We start from the raw sequence: 24,860 nt of genomic DNA on the forward strand, positions 1-24,860 counted from the left end.
TAGTTATTTTTATAAAGGTGAATCATACCATAAAGAAATATAAATGTTTTTTTTTTATAGACTTTAATTTTTTTAAAGAACTTAAGACTTGTAAAAATTGAGCACCAGTAATACTAGATGATCACCCGCCAGTATTATTTTATTCATGCGTATAAGTACGTAGCTAGTATGGCCAATGTACGTACGTACAAGGCCAGTTTATTTAGCCAATTACTGGCTAATATATATATATATATATATATATAGGCCGACGTACGTATATGTTACATGCATGCATGCTTTAAACTGAGTACCACACTGTTTATATTTGAAGTTCAATTTATATCCCTGCAAATGCGAATATTTGCAATACGTGATCTGGGCGATTGTCCCGTCCACCGGCCTCGAACTTTCGAAGGTAGAACTTGACAAAATCTGCGAAGTCAAACTCTCTAAGAAGTTGTTGATGTTCTTCATCAATAAACTCTTTTGGTGCCTTGACAATGCTGCCATCCACAGGAAATGCAAAAGCTCCGAAAGAATAACGGTCTTTATCCCCGCCCATCGTCACTCTGTGCTTTACGGCATGCATTCTGCATTTACTCCATGCCTACAAAATGATCGATCAATACCCACTATCAATTAACATAAAATATTTTTATGATCTGGCCTATATATAGTATATTTTGTAACGTTCTGCATGGGTTAATGTCACTTAATTAGCAAACAAGCTGAATCTATATATATAGAGTAGAGAATTATATGTATATGTACCATTAGACAATCTCCAACAAAAAAGACGAAGGAGCTAGGAGATGGAGACAGTTTAATCCATTGCCCATCCTTGGTCTCAACTTCAAGGCCTGAAATTTGATCATCACAGAGGATTGTACCCAATCCTGTATCAGTATGAGCTCTGAGCCCTTCCATAGATTCTCCTGATGGGGGAGCCTTGTATTTCATTAGCCTTAGTAGTGTACTTTTGCATTCCACGATTGACTCTTTTTTCTCCCCCAAACCATAAGCATCAAGAATCATCAATTCTAGTATATGTTCCAGCTCGTCCAGCAACTTAACCATAGAAATAAATGCCTGGCTGTTGAAAGCATGCAATACAACATGCATGCATTAATATGCACTATAAACGATTAAATATACAGAAAGAAAGAGCGACCTTAATTTTTCTTTAGCTTATTAATTAGGCTCAATATAAGTACTTTATACTTCGAGTTCTTGAACATGAAAAGGCGGACTTGTGATCGGTATTAATGATGATTCTCACAAGTTGATTCAGTGATTCTCACCAGAATTGGTCATTACCATCCGACCATATTAGTTCCGTGAAGCTTTTGAGGGAATCATAGTTAGAGCCATCTTCAATTGCAAAGGCCTCGTACAAGGGACCTAAAGAACTCTGTCCCATGTAGCCACGGTTAGGTCTCGTTGGATTTACTTCCAGCTTCCTTCCTTCATGGTGCACATGCAGTTCTGATCAAGTTGACATTATTGATCGGATACAACAAAACTGCCGATTGGAATCTTAAACCTAATCACAGAGATGGGGAGTTGGAGAGTAAAGTAATCAATTATGACTGCCAGCAGCTAAATCACGACGTACGCAACACTGATTGAAGTGACAAAGCTGATCACTGTTTAATTACAATATCCCACATAGCTTAATTAATTAAGCATCTCGATCGGTATTCCCTAAACAATATATATGTGTGTATGTATATATGCTTGTCAATTTTCATGTTTTAACGACCAGTACATGAGCATATACAAAAGATATCCTTTGGTCCAGGCCAGCTGGTTACGCATCTTGTTAAGATACACATATAATCATGTAATTCAAAACACATGGAGATATGAAAATATTTAAAACCAGCTGGGTCCACTCAAGAAAATTAGTTCAGACAACCATATAATAATAGTTAGCCACTTCATATATATATATATATATATATATATATATAATCATGTTGAAGATGCAAAAATAGACTAGAGGATAACATAATTGTATTCACTCAAAAGATAAAGATTACAAAACAGCATTGCTGTTTATATACATATGTTCTCATAATAGATGGGATTATAAGAATAAAAGGAAATTACAAGATTACAATAAATGTAAAAGATTACAATGTATATAAAGGAAATAATAAACTTTTATATGGAAACAAAGTAATAGATTAGGCATTGTCAACTGTCCAGTGTGTTGCTGTCTTTCCAAACTTGCAGATTCGTGATCTTGGGCAGCTGTGCATGATTTGCATTCAGATCTCCATCTGAGGCTGAATTGGAGGCAGAGATCAAGCCTCCATCTTTATTTATTGAGTCTGTTGCTGAAGAACTTCTAACAGAAGAATGCAATTAATAAATATATATATGTATATATTATCTAACATGCACGTCATATGCTTAGATGATATATTTTATTCAATAAAACAATTAAATGTAATTAAGCAGCATTTTGTCCGTACGTGCATTTTTAGCTAATAATTGCAATCTCTTTATGACAATTTATTATCGGGCGCCGCCGGCCGGTGTGAAATTTTGTCTTGTACATGAAGGTCAATGGTCTTCGTTTGTATTCCGATTGACCAGTTATATTTTTGTAGTGTTTGGCCGGTGATATCATCAATTCCCATAAAAAATATTTAAAGTTATGTAATTAATTTGTTGACTAACTTGAAAGCTCTTATAATTACCAGCGTCCGTGATCTTGGCTTAGATCTACTTCACACCACTACTTTAATTTTCTGATCATGATCACGATGTCCTGATCCCAGATCAGTTCGCGTCGTTAATTACATTGTTTCATGCATTAATCCTTGATCATATATATATATAAATATATATATATATATATCTTTATATATATAAAGTGACTATCTAACGAAAATTTTTATTTTAACAGATTTTATTATTTTTCATTAAAATTAACGCATTTTTGAGATGATGACGGTTGGCGTTAGTTGCTCCCAATTTTGCATTAAGGCTGGGCTATTTGATCTGTGCGGCTTAAGGTGACTCTTGGCTTCTAGTGGTGGTGTAAGGATGGCGTCCACACCGTGCTAGCTTGGGATTAATATATTTATTTATTTGTACTGTTTATTAAATTGCTCGCTAATGGGCCGGTTTCAATTATATTTTTTTTTCTATTGATTTTGAAAACCGACTGAAACAAATCACATACATTGATCAATCTTTTTGTGAGGATGGAAAATCGATATAGGGTTTGATAGAATAAAATAATATATAGAAAAATAAAATTAAGTTCCATAATTCAGAAACCAAAAACAAATTTAAACAACAAAAATATGGTTCACACAAGTCATATTATTAAATCAAGAATTTTGTGGAGCCATGTATTGATCAATTAAAAAACAAATTCACTACAACAAATCTGTTTATTTATTGTCAATTCTTTTCTATAAAAATGAATCTATTCTCTATGTTATAAACAATTATTTTCTTCGTAAATAATTTATCATAAATTTTAATTTAATTAAGAGAAAGATCGGTAAACATGTAATCAATAATTTTAACATTCAAACACATTGAATGAATAAATCTAATCATATATTTAAAGTGAGCATGATTTATGGAAGTTTTTAGGAATTGGGGAGTCTGGATATATATTAATTAAACTTGGAAGCCTGCAGACAGGCGGGCAAGTTGCTTATTCCTTTCAAGGTGATCTGGGTCAATTCGCAAACTATCATCTTTCACCCAAAAATCAACAATTAAAAAAAATAAAAATAAAAAATCATAACATCCAAATAAAAAATTAGTAGAGGAATTTTTTAAAATAATTAGTAGAGAAATAGTTGGTAGTTGCTTGGAATGGGGAATTAAGTTTGACAAATAGTTTCTAAAACATTTTTTGTATGTGATATTGAAATATGTTTTTGTTAGATTCCAGTTCATAGTATTTTATTATTTGATTATTTATTTAATTGAGCGTAGGAAATAATTGTTATTTCTTTATTTCATCTTGCTTGTGTAGAACAGTATCCAACAGTTGAAACAATCATTTCATTCATTAACATAATGAGAAGTGGTAAGATTCTGTAAATGATGTTTTACAAAAAATTTACAAACGAAGATAAATTAAATTAATAAATTAAGATTTGCAACTCATTGCGGTAAACATTATTTTATTAGTAATAAAATAAAATATTTACAAAAGCATTCTTTTTTAAAATTGATTACGATTTAACGTAGAAAGTAAAATTCTGGATAGAGGCGAAAATAATTAATGTCATTGATTTGAACCAAATATTTTATTACAAGTCATGTATTGGCTGAAATATAGGATTTGGATATAAATACAATGAAAGCTTCGTTTGTATATATTGTAAAAGCCAAAGGGTCTGCAAATCACGGTATGTATCTTACGAGTGAAATTAAAAGGGGAAAAATATTAAAAAACGAGAAACAGAGATCAATATATATATATATGACAGCTGGCTTATCATAAGATATATATCAAGGTTGATAAAAACGGTACGTTCCGTTTTAGGTTGATTTTTTTTAAAAATATATTTGAATTGTGCAACCGTCACATAATCGTTTTGAAAAAAAGTAAATAAAACATGAGATTTACATAAAAAAAATTATTTTTTAATAGTAAATCCTACTTTTTTTCAAAATAATTACATGATGTTTACACATTTCATGATGGTATGTAGAATTACTCTTATATTTTTACCTCAAAAATTGCCCTAAAACGTGAGGTAAAACCAAACTTGGGCTCTCAGGTCTAAAAGTGGCCTAAAACCTGTCCGATGACCATTGAAGGCTGACAAACTTGGGCTCTCAGGCCCTTTAATTAGCCAACCAGCTTTAGTTTGCATTCTTAAACTACGTACTATCAACGGTTCCTAAATTCCTGCAAATGCGAACACTTGCTTATCTGAGTTTATGGCCCTTGCCTCCTCTGACAAATTTAAGTTTTAACAAAAAGGAAACTAGCTTTATTTCACATTCATGAACAGAGTAATTAACGCCAAGAAGTCCTATATTCCTGCAAATGCGAACACTTGCTTGTTCGAGTCAATGGACTTTCCCTCCTCTGAATAGGAGAGAACCTCAGAAAATCCATGTAACCATAATCTTTAAGAACTTGGGGATGTCCTTCATCTACAAGTTCTTTTGTTCCCTTGATGATAGTACCCTCCACTGGAATTGCAAAAGCTCCTAAAGCTAGCTGATGACATAGTTTTTGAGAGCTTATAAGAAAATAGAACAGGGAAATCATAGAAAAAGAAGTGTTCTTTTATATAAAAAAGATTCTGATCGTGACCATCAGGCCGCATTAATTTCGTGAAGGTTTTGAGGGATTCATAGTTAGATGCATCGTCAATGCCGAAGCTCTCGAACAAGGGAACTGCTGCATTCTGTCCCAAGTAGCCATAGTAAGGCTTTGGATTATCATTTTTCTGCTTTGTTTTCAATGGTCGAAGGCCCAAAAAACTGCTTCATCGTTGAAAAGATATCAGCTCTTAGTTGTACAGGCACCAGCTTATCGTACACTACTTGGAAACAACCGTAACTTCCACAAGCCTCTCGAACTCTCATGCAAAGACTATTCCACCACTTAATTCCTCGGTCTAAGTCTTCAGAGCCCACTGAGAACTTGATGAATGGAATCTGAAACTGAGGATCTGAACCCATTTTCCATAAAGGTATGCTGATCTTGTGTTGTTCAGATTTATAGTACAAGGGTGTTAGAAGAATTTCTTTAGGCGGCAATCGGCATAGTTCTCAAGCTGACATTGAGATAAAACCAAACTGCCGACTCAAATCTTAGACATACTCACGAGGCATGCATGCATGCATGCATGCAAGTGTTTCATCATATCTTTTATATATTGTTTGAAGGAAGGGGCGAGTAAAATTGATCCTTGATGAATGTCAGCAGCTAAACCACGATGTAAAACTTTGAATTGGATTAACAAAACTGGCCGTTTACAAGATCCGAAATGGCTTAAGCTACCTGAGCATAGTGTACATATATTATTTATGAGTAATACTGTACACCACATTCTCATCTTATTTTGATTATACTTATAAGTAGTATGTGGTACATTCATCACTATTAGATGATAAAGAAACATGCAATAAATGATCATTTAATGGTGATAAATTAATGTGTTACATCTTACTTAGTGGGATGAAAATAGGATAGTAATATGGTGTATATAATTGTTTATTATTTATACATACGATAAAACAGAGTTACAACATTAATTTCAACGGCTCCAACATATACCAAAATCATTACATAATACATATGAAAAATGGGTACCCTCAATGTGGGCATTCCAGAAAACTACGAGTACGAGTAGCTTCGTCACCGTACTAACTACGACCCGAAACAAAAGCCCACTACACACAAAGGCAAAGAAAGGGCCCATAAATACAAGTTGTGATTGATAAGTGCCCGAAATATCCTTCCAATAATTACAAAGGTCTAACCAAGATCCCCCGCTTTCCAGTTAGCCCAAACCTAGCGCCTTAAGCCCAACTAGTCAGGATAGGTAAGCCATGCTTAATTTGGTCCATGTTAGGCTTGGGCTCAAACTTCGGGCCCAAGAAGAGTACCTTGTACGAATAATATTCTCATTCGGCCCTGAGCTAATTTTTCCAAATAAAAAAAAAAAAAAAAAAAAAAAAAAAAAAACTATTGGTTAAGAGGTTAGGATGTTCCAAACTGGAAGTGGAAGTATCATATTCTTGATAGAGAGAGTAGTACAGAATGTTTATGCTTTTCTTAATAAGAGTACAACATGTTACAAGCAGAGCAGTAGTCCAGAAGAAAGCCAGTCAAGACAGCATTAAACAAATCTCCAATTTAAGACAACAAATACAACTTACAACAACAATACTACAAAAGGTTAGTTTCTGGGGTAAGTAAGAGAACTTAGAAGGAGCGAGCTCAAGTGATCCACAAGGAAAAATAAATATGTGAGCCAGATCAAGCGCAGCAGCAACCAAGAGAGTCGACAGACAAACTACTACAAGCATCTGATCCACAGCCAACCAAAGGAAAGAAAAATTAATCTCGTGCAGTTACTTCACTTCCACAGCTTAACAAATTTGTCATGACTAGCTGAAGCAACCAAACCCGTCGCAGTCGACACTGCCAATGCAGCAATAAGTCCTTCATGAGCCGACAGCGTCATCGTCTTATTCTCGGTCATGTTCCAAAGCTCCAAAGACTGCAGCAGTAAGGAATGCGATCATCCCGTGTAGTAGTATTGAATTGAACCAGACCGTGAATAATCAGGTAATAAAAATAGAAAATAAGGCAGTGTCAGTTAGAACCCCCATTTCCAGCCACATTATTACTATTATTATTAGTTCTTTTTACAGAAGAGGCCGCCTTTGTAAAATCACCAGATCATCACTTTTTCCACAAACTTACACCACCAAAATAAGAGAAAAATTAATTAAGTTTGCAACTTATATGATCCCAATACTTAAAGCCCCATATTCCTCTCGAGAACAATTTACAAATGGGAAGCTCCAAAGACTTTTATGCGCACCTCAGCTTCAAGATTAAACTGGGTTGGACAAAGTATACCCATACAATTATATATGCCAACCCAAGAAGTTTTGAAGGCCAATTTCAACTTATACATGCAAAATATAGCGAAGTGACAATTCAAGAAAGAAAAAAAGTCATCATAAAAATCTATATTGCCAACCTAAGGAGCTATTAATCATAGAAAACAAACTGATACAAAGAAAAAAAGCAGATGCTTGCCTGATAGCAACCAATGACCAGCAATGAAGGATATGTAGGATGGAAAACACAGGAATGGAATATATTGCCATTACAGCTGAGCTCATGTACACATTCTCCTTCGCTCCCTGATCCAAGGTTCCAAACTCTGACAGAGTCCTTGCTGACAGATGCTAAGAACTCACCAGAAGGGTCCCAGCACACAGAATGGATCTGCTTAGTATGTCCCTGCAATTACAAATCCACAATCAGGGGAAGAATGTTAGCCATGCCACATTTTAGGAGGTAGAATGCAGGAGCCAAAAGAATATAATCTTAAAAGACCGAAAATTCCAAAAAAGTGTTCAAGAACTTGTGAAAGAACAAAAAATCAATTAGAGTCACCAACAACAACAGAGATGCTTGCCGCAAACGCATAAATTTTCCTCCTTTAACAAGCATCCCTGTTCTCAGTGAAACAAAACTGGCTTGCCTAAGAATCCAAGAAAGTAGATTATTAAAAAGAAAGAGAAAGAAAAGTAGAAGGGGCTTACTTACAACTTGATTTAGTTTCATTTAATTCTAGAAGATGGGGGCCGTTTTTGCTATTTTAAATTTCTAGATATGGGCTGTACGTGTGGCCGTGGGTCTCATAATGAATTTTCACATATTACTAGGTTTTTACATGCGGTTTTTATTACTTATTTAGATTGATTTCATTAGAATCAGGTACCATATATGTATCCATATACTAAAATCTTTTTCTCTTTTGTAGTTTGCTAGATTCTCTAATCAATAAAAATCTTGTTTACCAACAAAAAAGAAAAATCAATATTATTAAGTTTATACAAAATTAATCTACATATCAAATAGGTTAAGATAACATACAGACGCGATATTTTATGTATCATGGGATTTTTAGCATGAGAGACTCAAAGTGAAGATTTTAAGAGACAAATTCCAATCAGAAACCATCCTGCATGAAAGAGTAGAAGTATTTGCAGGATCAAGCAGGGCTTTCCATCTATTCTGCAGCATATTACTTCGCCTCTGCTTACAGAATTCATCCTTGGTCTAACTCAAAAATAATAAAAGAAGTTAAACGGACCTTTAATGAGTGCCGACATGCTTGTGTCTCCACGTCCAGTATAGATACAACGTTCTCTGCAGCTGCAGCAAGGTACCTTCCAAGGCGGGGTTGAAATCTCATTTGTGTCGTACCACCCTATTATATGTAATAAAGTATTAATATTCTCTCCATTCACAAAACCAATAAGTATGTGGAAACCACCACTACCCAACACCAATCATACAAACATAGGCCTGCGTCATAAGAATATTCTTTTTAAATTGGTAAGTTACACACGTCCATCAAGAGACACCAGATTCACTATTACGTGATTGTAACACTCCAATAGAAGGCCTAAACCACATGGCCTATACTCCAAAAAGACTAATCAATGATACAATTGGAGCTCCATTAGAACATTATAAAGAGCAAGAACTTCTCATTCCCAAGTAACGTAGGATCTCGCACACCACCAACCCTTATCCTTATTATATGGGGTATCACAATCTCTCTCCCTTAAATTCCCAACGTCCTCAGGCCAGTCCATCGTAGGTGGCATGGTTCAAGTCCCACATTTCTAGTTGGGATAGGCTCTGATACCATTTGTAACGCCCCAATGGAAGGTCAAAACCACATGGCCTATACTCCAAAAGGATAGTCAATGAAACAATTAGAGCTCCATTGTAATATTATAAAGAGCAAGAACTTCTTCTTCCTAAGCAATGTGGGATCTTATACACCACCTACCCTTATTCTTATCATATGGGGTATCACGGTGATTAACCCTCATTGGTCTTTCTCGAGACCAATTATATATACATATATATTATATGAATATAAAAAAAAAATATTTTATACCGATAAAAAAAACAGTTACACACACCCATGGGTCTTGAACCCACAACCTCAATCTCTACCATATTCCCATGGCAAAGAAGGTGCCATTTGAACTAAAGTTTATTGAGCCAATAGTAAATAAAACTCTACCTTGGACACCCTCGCACAGCTTCCATTGTTAATACTCCAGTATCGTATCTCACCATCTTCATCACAAGAGCAAAAGAGGTCATCTTTATTTGGGTGGAAGTCAAGTGACTTAACAGAGGCAGAATGCCCCGTAAATGTACGAAGTGAATAACCAGGCTGCATATAAGACATAAATAGAGTCACAAATATATCCGGTTCATTGAGGCATCATACTGTGAAGATATAAAATGCAAGTTCTTAGTAAATTTCGACCACCATAACACCCAACAAAGAAACTAAAATAGCAGGCATTTAGCAAACATTGGCAAGATTAAATGATCTGAAATATGATATGCTTTCATTCTTGAAGCACAGCCCATGAAATCTATTTTGCTAGATATTAACTTATTATTTAAGAAGTAAATTGAGACTAAGCACAAGTTTTCCACCAACACAATCAACACCAAAGCACCAAGAGAGCTAACCATCCACTAATATCTTGTTAGCAGGAACTGAAATTGTATACCTTTACATGCTAGTGGATTCAAGGTGACTATTATCCAAATTTAATTCTGAACCACCTCTTCACCAAAAATAGGCATATCCACAAGCCAATACCACTATATTTATCATCGGTCTATCTTAAATTGCTTTCAGAAATTTGAAATGTGAAAATTCATTACCTTTTCAAAAGCAGCATTTGGAATATTTCAACAATTAAGGTAGCACATATATATTAATAAGTAGTTAAGTAGCTTGTATTGAAGTAAATCAATAGCCCCTCATGTAGATAGGGAATGTAAGTATGTAGCCCCTAGGGGTTGGCTCGAGTGATAAAAGTCTTGGTCTTGGTGGTATGCTCCCTCTAAGGTCTAAGGTTCGAATCCTTGGGTGCAAACAATCTCTAGGGGGCCATTGCAACTGGGAGATTTTCCCACTGAATTACCCCAGGTGCATTTGCAGGAAACTCCTTGCCAGACACCTGGTGCCAATAAAAAAAATGTAGATAGGGAATGTGGACCAGAATTTCTCAAAAGATCATCAGCCTGCATCATATAAGTATCAATTGATACTACCAATTTACAGTGAGTTTCCCTTGTCAAAAAAATTCATAGTGAATTTCCCATTGTCGTCTAGTGAATTTCCCATCATTAGCCTGCATCATGTAAGTATCAATTGATACTACCAATTTATAGTGAGTTTCCCTTGTCAAAAAAATTCATAGTGAATTTCCCATTGTCGTCTAGTGTCTTATAGAACCAGCTTTCATGTTGCAAACAACTACACAATTATTATGGCAGAAAAGTAGAGCGAGCAGCAACAAAGAACCAACAGTTTCATAAGCAGCAACCCATGCCCATGTCCTTTTATTCCATGTCGCCCTCGGATGTCACACCATTATGTTTCCATATTCTAGGTTCATAAGTTATAAAGGCGCAGTTTTCTACCTTCATGCTGCTAATTGCATTAATATGTATTTAAAACCCCTAGATCGAAACCCACACTAATCTGCTCTCTCAGCAGTCAGCTAATGCTCTTTTTTCTTTTTCTTTTTTTGTTCTTTTTCTTTTGCAGAGAAAACCTGGCCAGGCATTAATAGCCAAGGGAGACAAAACTGGAACTTATGCACATCTAATTTTATTTTCTTTAACCAAACATCCATCCTGAAGATACAAGGAAAAATAACCTGTAATTCAATAATTGTCATTATTATGCACGATTAAAGAGAAGAACATGGGAAAAATGTAAGGCAAATGACATAGTCAAATGTATAAAGATCAATACAAGAGAAATGAAGTAAGAATTCAAATACTATTATGGATCAGGAAAAAAAGGTTCAACTAACATTGTCGGCATCCCAAACCCTGACAGTTTTGTCAAATGAAGACGTTGCAAGACGTGGCATGCTTGGACTGAACCGGACATCAGTAATAAAAGAAGAATGCTCTTCAAGTGAGGTTTTTGGCTTTAAAGAATCCGTGTACCACAGTACAGCCTGTGTCACATGATCATCAAGCAAACAATTACAGTTGCTCTTATCTAGAAAAAGCAGAGAAAAAAAAAAAACATTTTTTTATTGGCACCAGGTGTGCTCAATTTAACATTCAGGAAATAAGTTTTCTAACACAGAGCAGCCACAGCACATATTTGATTATTTTAGATAATTGTTGCTCAATACATCACAAAATATTTGTCAAAACTCTTGCACTCACCTTCTTATCGTGGCCACCGCTGGCAAGCAATTTCCCATCTGATGAGAAGTGGCAGCAGATGACTTTGCTTGTGCTTGCTCGAACAGAATTTACTTCTGAAAATGTGAACCCTAAAGACAAATGAAAGTAAATCATGGTAAAAACAGCCCAAATTCAGATTAAAATCCAAATTTCACCCACTGCCCACCACCTACAGGTGGATGAGTTCGGGTAACAACATGTTTCATCACTAATCTTATGCTCCTACTCCCATGAAAGTTTGTTACTCGCAGCACTGTAAGTACCATTTTGTCCTACTATGATCATTTTCTAGGGCAAGAATTAAACTTGACCCATGAATTAAATAATTTGCAAACAGTTGAGTCACAATTAAGAAAAATATGGTACATAAACAAGACAAACAGCACAAACTAATCATAAACTCTTGATAAAAAAATATGCATCACGACTGCACCTTTGCTTATGTCCATACCACGACCCACAGCATCCCTAGGGTCGGTATCATCATGGGATAAAAATGATTCGACATTATCCTCATCCTCTACAAAACGATCAATGTCAGCCTGCAATTCAAGATCCTTATCATCCCACTGCCAAAATGGAATGCCAATGAGAATACAATGCAAGGAGTTTTTGAGTTCCTCAATAGAAGATCACAACAAGTACACTCACCAATTGATTTGATGGTGACGTAAGGGTGCCAGTAGTATCAGCACCAAACATCATCAATGGCTTGGAAGAACTACCACTGTGAGGCAAAGCAGGCATCGATATCACATCTCCAGGTGTATGCGTTGAAGGAGTTGAGGGTGCTGAACTTGGAGAGGGCCCCGCTGTGTTAGCAGTTCCTGAGCTATTGGCAGGACCAGAAGATGACACTGGCTGTTTTCTCTTTCTCCCAGTCTGGTTTTTAGAAGCCTTAAAACAAATTCAGGAAAAATGTTAGGAACCTCCCAAACTTTACAGAGCATATTTATATTAAAATTCAGAAATATCCCCTCCCCAAAGAAAAACACAACTATATTTTACCACATCCCAGGGTTCAATAACATAATTGACCAATTCTAATTCAACCCTCTCAACCACTGTTTTAGTTTCATCACATGAGATTTCAGCCACAATCTTTATAATAACTAGCATGGATGAATGGAAATGGCTTCAAAAACCTGAAATCTTAGGGGAGAGAATTTATAAAAGGGTGGCTCTACAGCCACCACTGGGAGCTCCCGCTAGTTGATTTTACTTTTTTTTTTTTTTTTTTTTGCTTTTTCTTTATATGTATTTTTTTAACACTTTTAAATTTCTTTTAAAAAAAAATCACAACATTATTATAAAACACTTAATTAATCATTAAGTAAAAATAAAAATAAAAACCAGCGGGAGCTACCAGTGGTAAGAGTAGGGTTTTCCTTTATAAAAACACATGACCGTATAGGACAGACATTACATGCGATGGGAACAAATTCTTCTCTACCTACTTTTCAAAATAGTAATGCTTATAATTCATACAGCTTAAACATGTCAAATGCAAACCTCAGAGAGAGTTGGGCACAAAGGTTTAAAAAAAAAGAAATGTTAATACCTAACAAGTTAAAAAAAACATGATTCATATTGCTAAAACCCCAGTTAGATAATGTAGAATGGATGGCTGTGATCAACTTGTACAGATATGTCCCACAAGAGAGCCCAGATGGCTCCCACTAGGGCATTACCACATCATGGAACATAAATTATTCGCATGACTGATATTTTTGCTAAACAAGTCATGTTGTACACATGAACAAGAAGGATTTCAAATCCAATCCAAAAAGATGTTGATACGAGCACAAGACAATGTGCAATTTACACGATCATGGCACACCAGAAGATGGTATCAAGAGCAAAACATATCTCAAGCATATATTGCTAGAGTTGATATAAGGACTGACCTGATCATTTCCTCGAAAGGAATTCGACATGCTACCATCCACAGTCCCACTGCCAGCACCTCCCATTTTATCTTGTTGGTGAAGACTGTGATTTGAGCTCTGAGATTGCTGATTTGAAAGAGCATGCTGTTGTGGATTATTGTTCGGTTGCTGCTGTAACTGAGCCAATTTTAACTACAGAAATAAAAACTCTTTAGTAACATCTTAAGCCCCCACTCAGGGGGAGGGGGTTTATGCCGAAAAAAGTTGTAGGAAAACATCTAACTGCAGATGAAGGGTAATTGACAGTGAAAAGGAGAACCTTAAGTAGCATCTCTGTATCTCCACGACCCAAAAGAGGACCACCAGATTGAAGAGGTGATCCAACGTTCGGAACCACATCACCAACAGAGTTTGTAAGGCCATCCTTCCCAAGACCAATGTTTCGATTATTCAAAAGCATTCTTAGTCTTCTACTTTCATCACTTGCAGATGGTGATGTCAAGTTTTGCTGTGCAAGCATTAGCTGTTGCTGATGTGGTGACAACATCTGAAGTTGGTGAAAGGGCTGAGGTGCCTGCATAAAAGGCTTTTGTTGCTGAAGAAGCCCACTGCGAAGCTGATCAAGTCCCTAACAAATAAGCAAAAACATTAAACTGTTGCTAAATAAAAACAATAAAGGCAACAGCAGCAATAAAAATAAAAATGATGATGACGATGATGAAACACCAATAATACGATGATCATAACTGCAATAAAATCCCAGAAAAAATAATAAATGTAAAGAACAGATATTTCAAACCAAAAAGAAGAACTCACGAACTCAATACAGAGGGATAAATAATTGCCAAAAAGAGGAGTGGGAAGGGGACAAAAAGGAAAATCCACTCTTTAAAACAATAAAAAAAAAAACAACAAAAAAAAACAAAACGAACAAACTTACAGTTAGGGGCCATCCTTTTAGAGTCAAATTATTACTACCTTGATTTGACCCTGAAACAACAGGAATTTAAGTATTAGATATAAGGATCTTAATGCAATTACAATTAAAAATCTCATAAGATGTTGTGACTGTTAATTTCCAGAAGCTATTCAGTCAACCGGGCTTGTTAATTAAAAGGAACGAACACAAAAGGATTCATGTTTAATCGTGTCACAAGTGTTCCAATCATAATTCAAACGAATGTTTTATAAGTATTCGAGAATTGAAGAATTCAAAAGGCATAGTGCAGTACATAGGACATGCACACAAAATTATTTCCAACAAAATTCAAAAGAATGTGACAATTAAATTAAAGAAGATAAAGAAATCAGGCAAAGAATACCAGGAATTCCCATCAATGATCCTTCAGGACCTGCAGCTCTGGGATTTAAAACTGGATTAATCTCACTCTTGATATCCTGATTCCGCATTAAGTCAGAGCAACACAAAGAATAAGTAAAATGAAAAATAATGAGGTCACTTGCATGAAAATACTATACCGGCATGGACCCTGGTAGTTGCTGATTGCGAGCTTGAACTTGTGGAGACATCCCACCAGCTGTGCCATGCAACACTTGCCTGAAATTAAGAATAATTATATGCACTAAATAATGCTGCTAACGGGAACAGGAATAAGATAATACATCCTTATTATTTAAACATAAGATGGATAGGGAATGATTCCCTCAAATTAACCATAGAAATTGAAGGTGCAAACATATATTCACACTTCACTGCCAAAAGATAAAGTAATCTTTATCAAAGATTCCAATATCCATCTCAAGCATTGTTTTTGTATAGTCTAAAGTCCTTGCACGTTCAGACAAATACAAGATTAATTAAAATTTTATGCAGAAATCACTTGATTTCATTTCCGACTGTACCCAAAGGCTATCAAGTACATTCCTAGGGACAAATTACATTTTAATCCCTCTACTTTTGGTGTTGTAATCAATATGATCTCTGAGCTTCTAATTTGGGAAATTACACCATAAATTTTGGTTTTATTGTCAACATAGCCCATACATCTGGTTCCATCAAAGCTTGGGACATTAAGCATCAAACCTTTCCATTCCTTTTTCTTTTCCTTCAGCCCATCTCTCCTCTCTCTCACAAACAAAAATCTTCCCTTGTTCCTCTCTTCTCAAACACCACACCCCAACCTCCAAACCTTGCAATCTCCAGCAGACCACCCTCACTCCACTCTCTCCTCTTAACACCACCAAACGCTACTCCAATGGTGAGTCCACAACCAGCCCATCTAGCATTAATGCGCCTGATAGTCTAGGGTCATGCAGCAATCCAGTCAATATGTCTTAAAGACGGCATTTTGTTCATAGGAATACAATTCATAGCCCTCCTTGAAAAAGCTACAGGAGCCTTAAGGAGTATTATAAGATCCAGCCTCCAAAGAGAGAATGCGCAAGGCACAAGTTAGCATTCTCCAAGAGCTAACATGTGCCTTTAGGATTTTCCTTAATACAATGGTTTCTCAACAACTCTTCTAATTAGGCCATGTTTGGCTGCAAAAAATTTTGCGAGTTTTTAGTTTTTTCATGAATATTAATAGACCTAAAATTATTTTAAACTTTTTTTTACAATCAACCATTGTGACTGTGCCACCTTATCAAAAATAAGTTTACTTTATTTGAATCTTTCAACTTACATAATTATCCTAAGAATAATAAACGAGTTGTAAGTGTATCATTACTCATTTCTTTTCACTTTCAATCCAAACATCTTCAAAATTTTCCATCCCTCAAAAAATTCCAATCTAATCATTTGACTCAATTAGACAACAAAAACACAAAGACTAGAACAAATTTCGCAAAAAAAATCTCACAAAACTTTCTGGTCAAAAAATATTTTCAATGGGCCCGACCACTTCACAAACCCCAGCATAACTTATCTCAATGATTTGAGAAATTTTTATGAAAACCTCAATCTTGCTATTTCTTGAGTTGGAGGCCAAAGAAGACCGGTGGGGGCCACAGGGATGGACACTAGAAATCACAATGTTTTGGGAAAGGGTGATGTGGGTGTTAATAGAGGAATGGGAGGGAGTGCATTTAGTTTAGAGTGGGACGGCTAATGGGTTGAAATTTCTTAGGGAATGAGAAAGGAGGGCCACATGAACAATAAACCAAACTTTAGGCTGTAAATCTTGGAGAAAAGTACCCTGAAGGCTGGCCAGTTGCTGCAGCTGACTTCAATATCGAGGCATGATTTGGATCCAAAAGCTGGCTCACATTGTCCCCAAATCTTTGCTGTAACAATTTCCTAAGACGGTGAAAGACTTGAATACAATAATAATCAGGCTATCCAGAAGACTAAATAGTCCACCAACCTTTATTGCTGCATCATCCAGAGAATCCCTCTGAAGAGGCAGTTTTAACTTTTCCTCGTACATCTTTGTTGCCAAGGCATTTGCAGTTCCTGGGTTCTGTCGCATAAGAGGGTCATTTCCAACAAGGCCATTTGTACTGCCATTAATAAGGTGAGCCCCATCTCTTCGCTGCTGTTGCGGCGTTGGTGGCTGCTGCTGCTGCTGCTGTGGCTGCTGCTGTTGTTGTTGCTGCTGTTGTTGCTGCTGCTGCTGCTGTTGAGCGTGCCTCTGCAACAGGAGCTGTTGCATCTGCATATGATGCTGCTGCTGCTGCTGCTGTTGATGCTGGGGTTGTTGGGGTTGCTGCGGTTGCTGCTGTTGTTGTTGATGCTGTTGTTGCTCCCTTGCTTTAAACAACTGCGTCTGCAATTTAATAAGTCCATGAGTTTCCAAATAGCACCTTCTTTCAAACTTTTTTTTCCCTTTTATACTTTCTAATTGTCAAAGAACTTCAACAAACACCATTGTACCCATACAGGCAAAGTGTGAAGTCCACCAATTTAATACAACAGACACAAAGTTCCACTTTGACCAAACTCCGAAAGCCATCAACTAGCCTAGGCATGTTGCCTGTTTTGCACCACAGCCACCCTGGTACACTAGTAAAGATTGACCTTAGGAGTATAATATATAGACAAATGTGCTTGTACTGGCACAGATTCCCACTAGGGGTTAGTAGGCACAATTCATACACAAGGCTAGAGACTTGAGCAACAAGATGTGTATCAATGGGTAGTTGTGTGATGACATCTCTGAAGATAACTAACGAAGCTTCAAACCCACAACCAAATCTTAAAAGACCAATTTCCACCGCATAACAATTGACAAAGCAAAAGAAAAGCAAAGAAGAGACACAATCAAGGAATTTATCATAACCTGTATGTATGTTTGACAGAACAGCATAGAGGAGTTAAGTGACTATTCTTTACTCAAACATCAAAGAGCAAATGATGCTTGAGCAAGGACATACCTAGCACAGGTTTGTGAAGAGAGATGAGGGAGAGAAGTAACTATTGCCGTAGTTAGGAAAAGAAAATAAAAACCAAGCAAGGAGAAGGAGAAACCACATCTCAAAAGGTACCCTTGTTGGGCTTCTTAGCATGCTAAGTATCCATCATTTTGATTCTTAATTCTTGTCACAATCAAGGACAAATGCAAGAAAAAATAATCTAGCAACAACTGTCATTGGAGATGCAATGTCACAAAATGCCAAAAGCAGACACAGGAACAGAAGCGGTTAGTCTCACTTTCTAGCAGCTGGGGGACAAAAATGAAGTGATTAATAGCAGAAATCCCATACTAATAACTACTACTGCAATAAACACACGAGTAGCAGGAATAAAACAACAAATATAGAACTACTGAATCACAATATCAAGTATCAACTGATATCCAGGATTCCAATTTCCAACACCAAAAAAATATCTAGGATACCATCAATAAACAATATTCTTTAAAAGAATTTGAGTAACTTTGTTGAGCAAAAAAACTAATCTACATGTAAAAAAGAGAATCTTGTTAATTCTATTCAAGAAGCTCAAAATCCATGCTTTTCATGAAAGCATCAGCGCCTTGAGATGAAACAGTTTGCATATACGTGGAAAAAGTGTTCTAATGGCGTTTGAACAGCAAGTTTCATTCTTCTCTCATCACACAGAATAGTTACCACATTTCCTCAGCAGCACTCTCTTCGTCGCAAACATAACCTAAAAGAGCATATCCAAGAATGATAATAAAATATTCTTTAACCAACCTCAATGTAAGATGCGGCCGGCTCTGAGTGCTTTTCATTGGTCCTAGCAATGAATATATCCCAAAATACTGACCACCACTCAAAGAGAAACCCCCCGGGGCATCAATAGCTGTAAATCCATTTTCCAAAAACTTAAAGAGATCAAAATGTATAAAAGAAAGAAAAATGTCTCAGAACTGAAAAATGTCTCTGTTTATGCACATAACTCTTCCTGACTATACATACCGACGGGATCAGACGACACTTTCCCTTCAGCTTGAAAAGCCTGTGCAGAAGCCTTTAAGTCCCTCTTCACTAGATAATCGTGGATATACACATCTAACCTGTTATGTAGCGTTGGGAAGAACATATTGTATCAATCATGCGTATATGGGAAAAAAAAAAAAAAAAAAAAAAAAAACTTCTATGAATGACAATATCTAAAATAAAAATTAAACCCAAGTTTACCGTCAATAGAGAGATGATAGGAAGCCAATAGAAAACAGTAATGTTACAACAAAAATTCAGAGACGAACCCCAAGCCAAGAGTTAAAATAATATATAAAAATATACATATGAAATAACTACTAAATAAACTCAACTACCTTAGAAAGTAGGGGAAAAAAAACCTAAATTACCCCCACTTACAAATACATAGTATACATGGAATAAAGAACGAATCTAAAAAATACACTCAGAACTCAGAAAATCCCAGTACCACGGAGCCCAGATCAAACAGGATAAGACACGACAAGGGCATTGAACGAGAGGAGAAAGATACCCATAAATAACAAGAGGAGAACAATATGCAGGAAGGAAAAAAGCACTTACATTTTATCCGCTTCCCAGTTCGTCTGGGACATGGTGCTGAATTTAAGAGTTCACACAAGCAGACGATAGTAAGGATTTTTGGTAGAAACACCCGCTTCAGCCTCCCTCTACCTCTGACTATAATCAAGCCCAGAAAAGCAAATTCTTGTCACTAAACATGAAAACCTGTTAAAGAAAGAAAGAGACGATACAGAGACGACAGGGAGATGATCAATGTGAATGAACGGAAGGCCTCAAATCGTAGCGAATAGAAACGAAGATAATAATCTAATATAAAACGTCAAAACATTAATATGATACAAAATTCAATGAATAAATAGAGAAAGTGAACAATGGATAGATATACCTACAACTGCAACTAACCCCTCCCCTCCCAAAAAAAAAAAACAGCTTTTTTGTTTATAAACCTTTTATTTTATCTTTTTCTGGAAGATTTTTCTCATATCCCTTTGGTGGTTTGAGTTACTGTTGCAGATACCATAATGCTTCAACCGAAATTACCAAATCAGCCCTCAAATTTTCCGTCTGAGACATCTGGTGCATCGACAACTTTTTACATCAATTACAGAAATCCGCTTGCAAGTCCATATAAAGTACTACCGAGTATTTTGGCCAAGAGCAACACTACAGCTGCCGCTGGACTCTGGAGCTCCTGTATTTTATATATATTTTTTATTATTATTTTTTTTTAAAAAAATTTCCAATATCATTAAAAAATACTTTATCAATCTCAGAATAAATAAAAAATCTCAGCAGAGCCCCAGCAGAAAGACTAGTATTGTTCTATAGTCAAAGTTGTGTAATTTGGAGTCAAAATTCAAGAGGGATTTTTGGAATACAAATATTTTTTAAGTATACTTATATATTTTTTAAGTTTTTTTACATATTTTTTTTTCAAACATCACTTAAACACAATGTTTTCAATTTCAAATTCTTAATTTTTCAATCTAATTATTATTTAATCATTATAATTATTTTAAACTCTCAAACAATACAAATTTTTTAAATTTTAAAACAAAGATTTGATTCAAATAATTTTTTAATTTTATAATATTTATATTTAATTTTTTCTCATTTTTTTTCTAAAATTCAATAAAATATCCTAACTCAAACTATATTCACAAATATTTTAAAATATTTTAAGCATCAAACAAACCCATTTTGATCTAAGCTGACTAGCTGAATTCTCAGTATTATTATTCGGAATAATGTTATTTTAATATATTTGTATGAGCGAGCAGCAGCACTTTTATTATTTTATTCTTGAGTTTTAATTTAAATTTTTATTCCTTAATTCTCAACAATCTTTTTAAATAAAATAATTCAGTACCCTTTACTCATGATCTCTACAAAAGGAAACAAAATGGTGTATTATTTCGTTTATATTTTTATTGTTTCTTATGATTATCATCACTATATATTTTGATTATAAATTATTTAAAAATAATGTTTATTTAATTGAGTTGTTGTGCCCTTCATTCTGTTAATGTAATATGGAAAAAACTAAAAAGTACTTGATTGGAGAAAAAAAAAAAAATTGTCTAGCCTAGATAACGAAACAATAAAATTGAAAATCTAATTAAAAAAACACCCCTTCTTTTTCTATATTTATGAATTGATCCCTTTTCGTTTTGGCCAAGAGAATTTCGGTTTTGCCCTGTCCTTGGACCTTGACCTAACCTTAATCATTGGTTGGTAGCCCTTCCCTTGCTTATCAACCACGAAATTACAATTTTGACCAGATTCAAAGTGTCGTCGAGACGACTTTTAATGCTTTTACAGTCTAAAATGGTTGAATTTTAGAGATCAAAAGTGTGATTATTCAAAGGAAAAATGCCAAGGATAGATTCTAATAAAATTGGGGCATAAACTTAATTTCGAGGAATTGAAGGGAGAGTTTCGAATTAAATCAAGTCTTATAACACGTCGCGACATGTTATAAGTACCGTCCAAGCTCTTGCCCCTCGACCACACGTTATTAATCAATGTAAATAAAAAAATGCACTACTTTACAAAATAAGAATGAAAAAATGCATGTACTACTTCTTTAATTAATTGTGACGTGATGGATGGCAATATTAAATGAGATGATTGTGATCAACATATATTTGTAAGGTTCCAAAATGTTATGCATTAAACGACACAATATTGGACCCACCAAAATTTTTAAAATTCTATGTAAAATATTATAAGATTGTTAATTTATTTTATCATTGCACCCATTAAAAAATAACAAATTCTCACGCAAAACAAAAGTAGAATTTAAGTCAATATTTTAAAAAATTTAATTTCAACTCCAAAACAAATAAGCCGATTTAGATGGATAATGATGATGACGATGATGATATGTTTGACTAAAGTGAGATTTGTACAGTAGATTGAAATGAAAATTGAAAATTGAATAAAATATTGTTAGAATATTATTTTTTAATATTATTATTATTATTATTTTGTGATTTGAAAAAGTTAAATTATTTATTATATTTTATATTAAAATTTTAAAAAATTATAATGATGAGATAAGATAGACTAAGATGACTAAATCCACATGGGACCTAAAGCAACCAACAAAAGCACCCCAGGTGGCCACAAGGTATAGTGGCAGACAAAACATTGATGGCCATCTGGATACCAAAATACGTTGGGCTTTCTCTATCGGCCCATATTTGTTCTCACCAATGAGTTATCCTGGGTTGGGCCAGTCAAACCCAATTTTGACTCGAGTAGATTCAAACCAACTCTGATTCATCATCAAACATCCTCGTTAAATCAGATAGATATAGACTATAGTTGTGTCCAAAATTCCAAATACATTATATCAATACCTCGCTTGAAATTGCTTAAGATTAACACAACATCGTCGGACCAACTCTATAAAGTTATTTGTTTCATAGCCATATTCTCGTATATTTAAGAGAATCAAGCCACTGTGTCGTGTTTTGGCCCCTTACGAACATTAGGATAGCAGCAGATTAACAGAGTGAGTGGGGGTGAAAAATCCAAACAGGAAATGTGGAAGAGAACGAGAAAGGGTAACCATTGTGAGGTCTCTCTCTTCCTATATATAATCTATATATAATGGTAACCTTTCTCAATGTGTCAGCACGAGCTATGCTGCTGCAAAAGCAACATGCCACTGAGATCCAAGTGGGCCCAAATCCAAGAGAATTCTCTCGGGGACCTTTTTCTTATATCATCATCGTCTCATCACTAAAAAAAAAAAAAAACATACAAAAACATAACAAATCCAAGAATCCCAACAGTAAATGGCAGATTTTCAATGTTGTCAGCGTGCATGTGTGTAATTTAAGAGAGAGAGAGAGATTGCATGGGGATGGCATTGGCATGCATGCACAACCATCAGTCTCTGATCAGTACAATTGCATGCCATGTCATGCCAACCTATACTTGCTATAGATACGCCCCCTGCAATATGCATCGAAGTCTGAGTAAATCCCACACAAAGATTGATCCCTCCCAGCTCAGCGCGTCCCCAACAACGAACGGCCTCGATAGCTCCTCCAACACTAGAATAAAAAAAACAACACAACATTAAATCTAGAACAGTGTTGGTCAAAAGTATGATAATTAAACCAAGGATCAGAATTAACGAGGAGAAAAACAACGGAACAACCATATGTCATCTATATAGTTTCAAGCTGCAACGACAATAAATTTGCGTACCGCACACGGTTTTTGGAGAGTGTGGCCGGCGGGTGACATCAGGTGTGCATGGAAAGAGTGATGAGATGAATCTATATCAACGGTTAGAGAGAGAGAGAGAGAGGTTTGTTGAGCTTCTTCGATAAAACCATGCAATCTGCCTCCCAGTCCTCTCTCTGCAAATATGGGTCACTCGACTGATCAGCTGGACAGCGAAGGGAGAGAGAGAGAGGGACAGACAGAGACAGAGAGAAGATGACGTAAGTGACACCGAAACGCGTGCTTGGGAAGCGTGTGATGAGGATTTCGAATTCAATGCCTAAGAAAACCCTTCTTTAACTCACCCATGGACCTTTTTCCCCACCCTCCCCACAGTCTATACCAATACACGAGTATTCAGTCTTACATATTCACCCCACTCCTTGTCTCATGGCGGCACACGCACAGAGAGATCAAGAAAGAAAGAGAATATCGACAATTTCTATATCCCAGAGAGAAGCTTAAGCTTGCATCAGCACCTAGCAGAGCAGGGAGAGAGGGAGAGAAGAGGTGCAAGAGTACTGAAACAGAGCTGTCAATCCGTTTCTGAGGCTTTCGTACATTTTTCTCTCTATGGGAAGAGAGGGCGTCAGAGCCCCATCATTGTCTCAATTATCAGAGTGAGAGAGAGAGAGAGAGAGAGAGAGAGAGAGATATCAAAGGCTAGCTACTTACTATAGGACCTTGGCATGCACTGTGCGTCATGCTTTCCGATCGTTGCAAAAAAGAAAGTGTTAAACTCCTTTGCAGGAGCAGGCTTATACCCATGGTATCGATTGCCTTTGGAGGACACATGTCCTAATTTCTATTTCAAGACAGGGACAAAGGACACCAATCGTTCGTAAACATGAAGAAATAAGGCGCAGAAAAGTCTAGTTTTTTAGTTTTACCTAGTATCATGCTTTAAAGTTAACTTCAATCGTTGTATTGTGCTAAAGTTCTTGAAAATAAAACTCCATTTGACATGGACGTGTTTTTTTTTTCCCAGTCTCTCGTCCCCTTTCCTCATGTGCAGTTTTGCTTTGGTCGATAATGCATAGAATTTGAAACTAGCTGCATGTCGTAAACAAGCTATATATCCAATTACGGATGGATTACCGGGTGTAGAAATAGAAAGGTACATGATGACCTACACCAACCTCTGAATAAAACGAAGCTATTGCGCATGCATTCCTGACCCTTCTGGGGAAGACGCTGTATTCTGGAGGAGTCAGAACTACTGTTCTTTCAAATTACGTTAGCTGTATATATATGTTTCTCTTTCGCCATGATTTTGAGTTTACTATCTTAATCCGTCACGATATTCGTCTCACGTACGTATGTTGTTCATCTTGGAATTGTATCATTATATTATAAGC

General features: G+C 35.8%; 1 protein-coding gene and 1 pseudogene across 1 annotated transcript; both read right to left on the reverse strand.

Moving 5' to 3' along the window:
* Window positions 1–319: 319 nt before the first annotated feature.
* Window positions 320–6,002, reverse strand: LOC121260312 (annotated as a pseudogene).
* A 733-nt stretch (window positions 6,003–6,735) lies between these two features.
* Window positions 6,736–20,343, reverse strand: LOC121260313 (transcriptional corepressor LEUNIG-like). Its single transcript, XM_041162136.1, has 19 exons — window positions 20,279–20,343; window positions 19,216–19,313; window positions 18,991–19,094; window positions 17,494–17,600; window positions 17,199–17,457; window positions 17,030–17,118; window positions 15,352–15,430; window positions 15,195–15,270; window positions 14,813–14,862; window positions 14,192–14,500; window positions 13,891–14,064; window positions 12,635–12,880; window positions 12,417–12,552; window positions 11,963–12,072; window positions 11,596–11,745; window positions 9,771–9,926; window positions 8,823–8,939; window positions 7,757–7,963; window positions 6,736–7,208 (listed from the first exon to the last, which is right to left on the reverse strand). The coding sequence occupies exons 1-19, from the start codon at window positions 20,341–20,343 to the stop codon at window positions 7,065–7,067; spliced, it is 2,676 nt and encodes an 891-aa protein (XP_041018070.1). The 3' UTR covers window positions 6,736–7,064.
* Window positions 20,344–24,860: the final 4,517 nt, after the last annotated feature.

This window comes from Juglans microcarpa x Juglans regia, chromosome 4D, assembly GCF_004785595.1.
Source record: "Juglans microcarpa x Juglans regia isolate MS1-56 chromosome 4D, Jm3101_v1.0, whole genome shotgun sequence".
Lineage (NCBI taxonomy): Eukaryota > Viridiplantae > Streptophyta > Magnoliopsida > Fagales > Juglandaceae > Juglans > Juglans microcarpa x Juglans regia.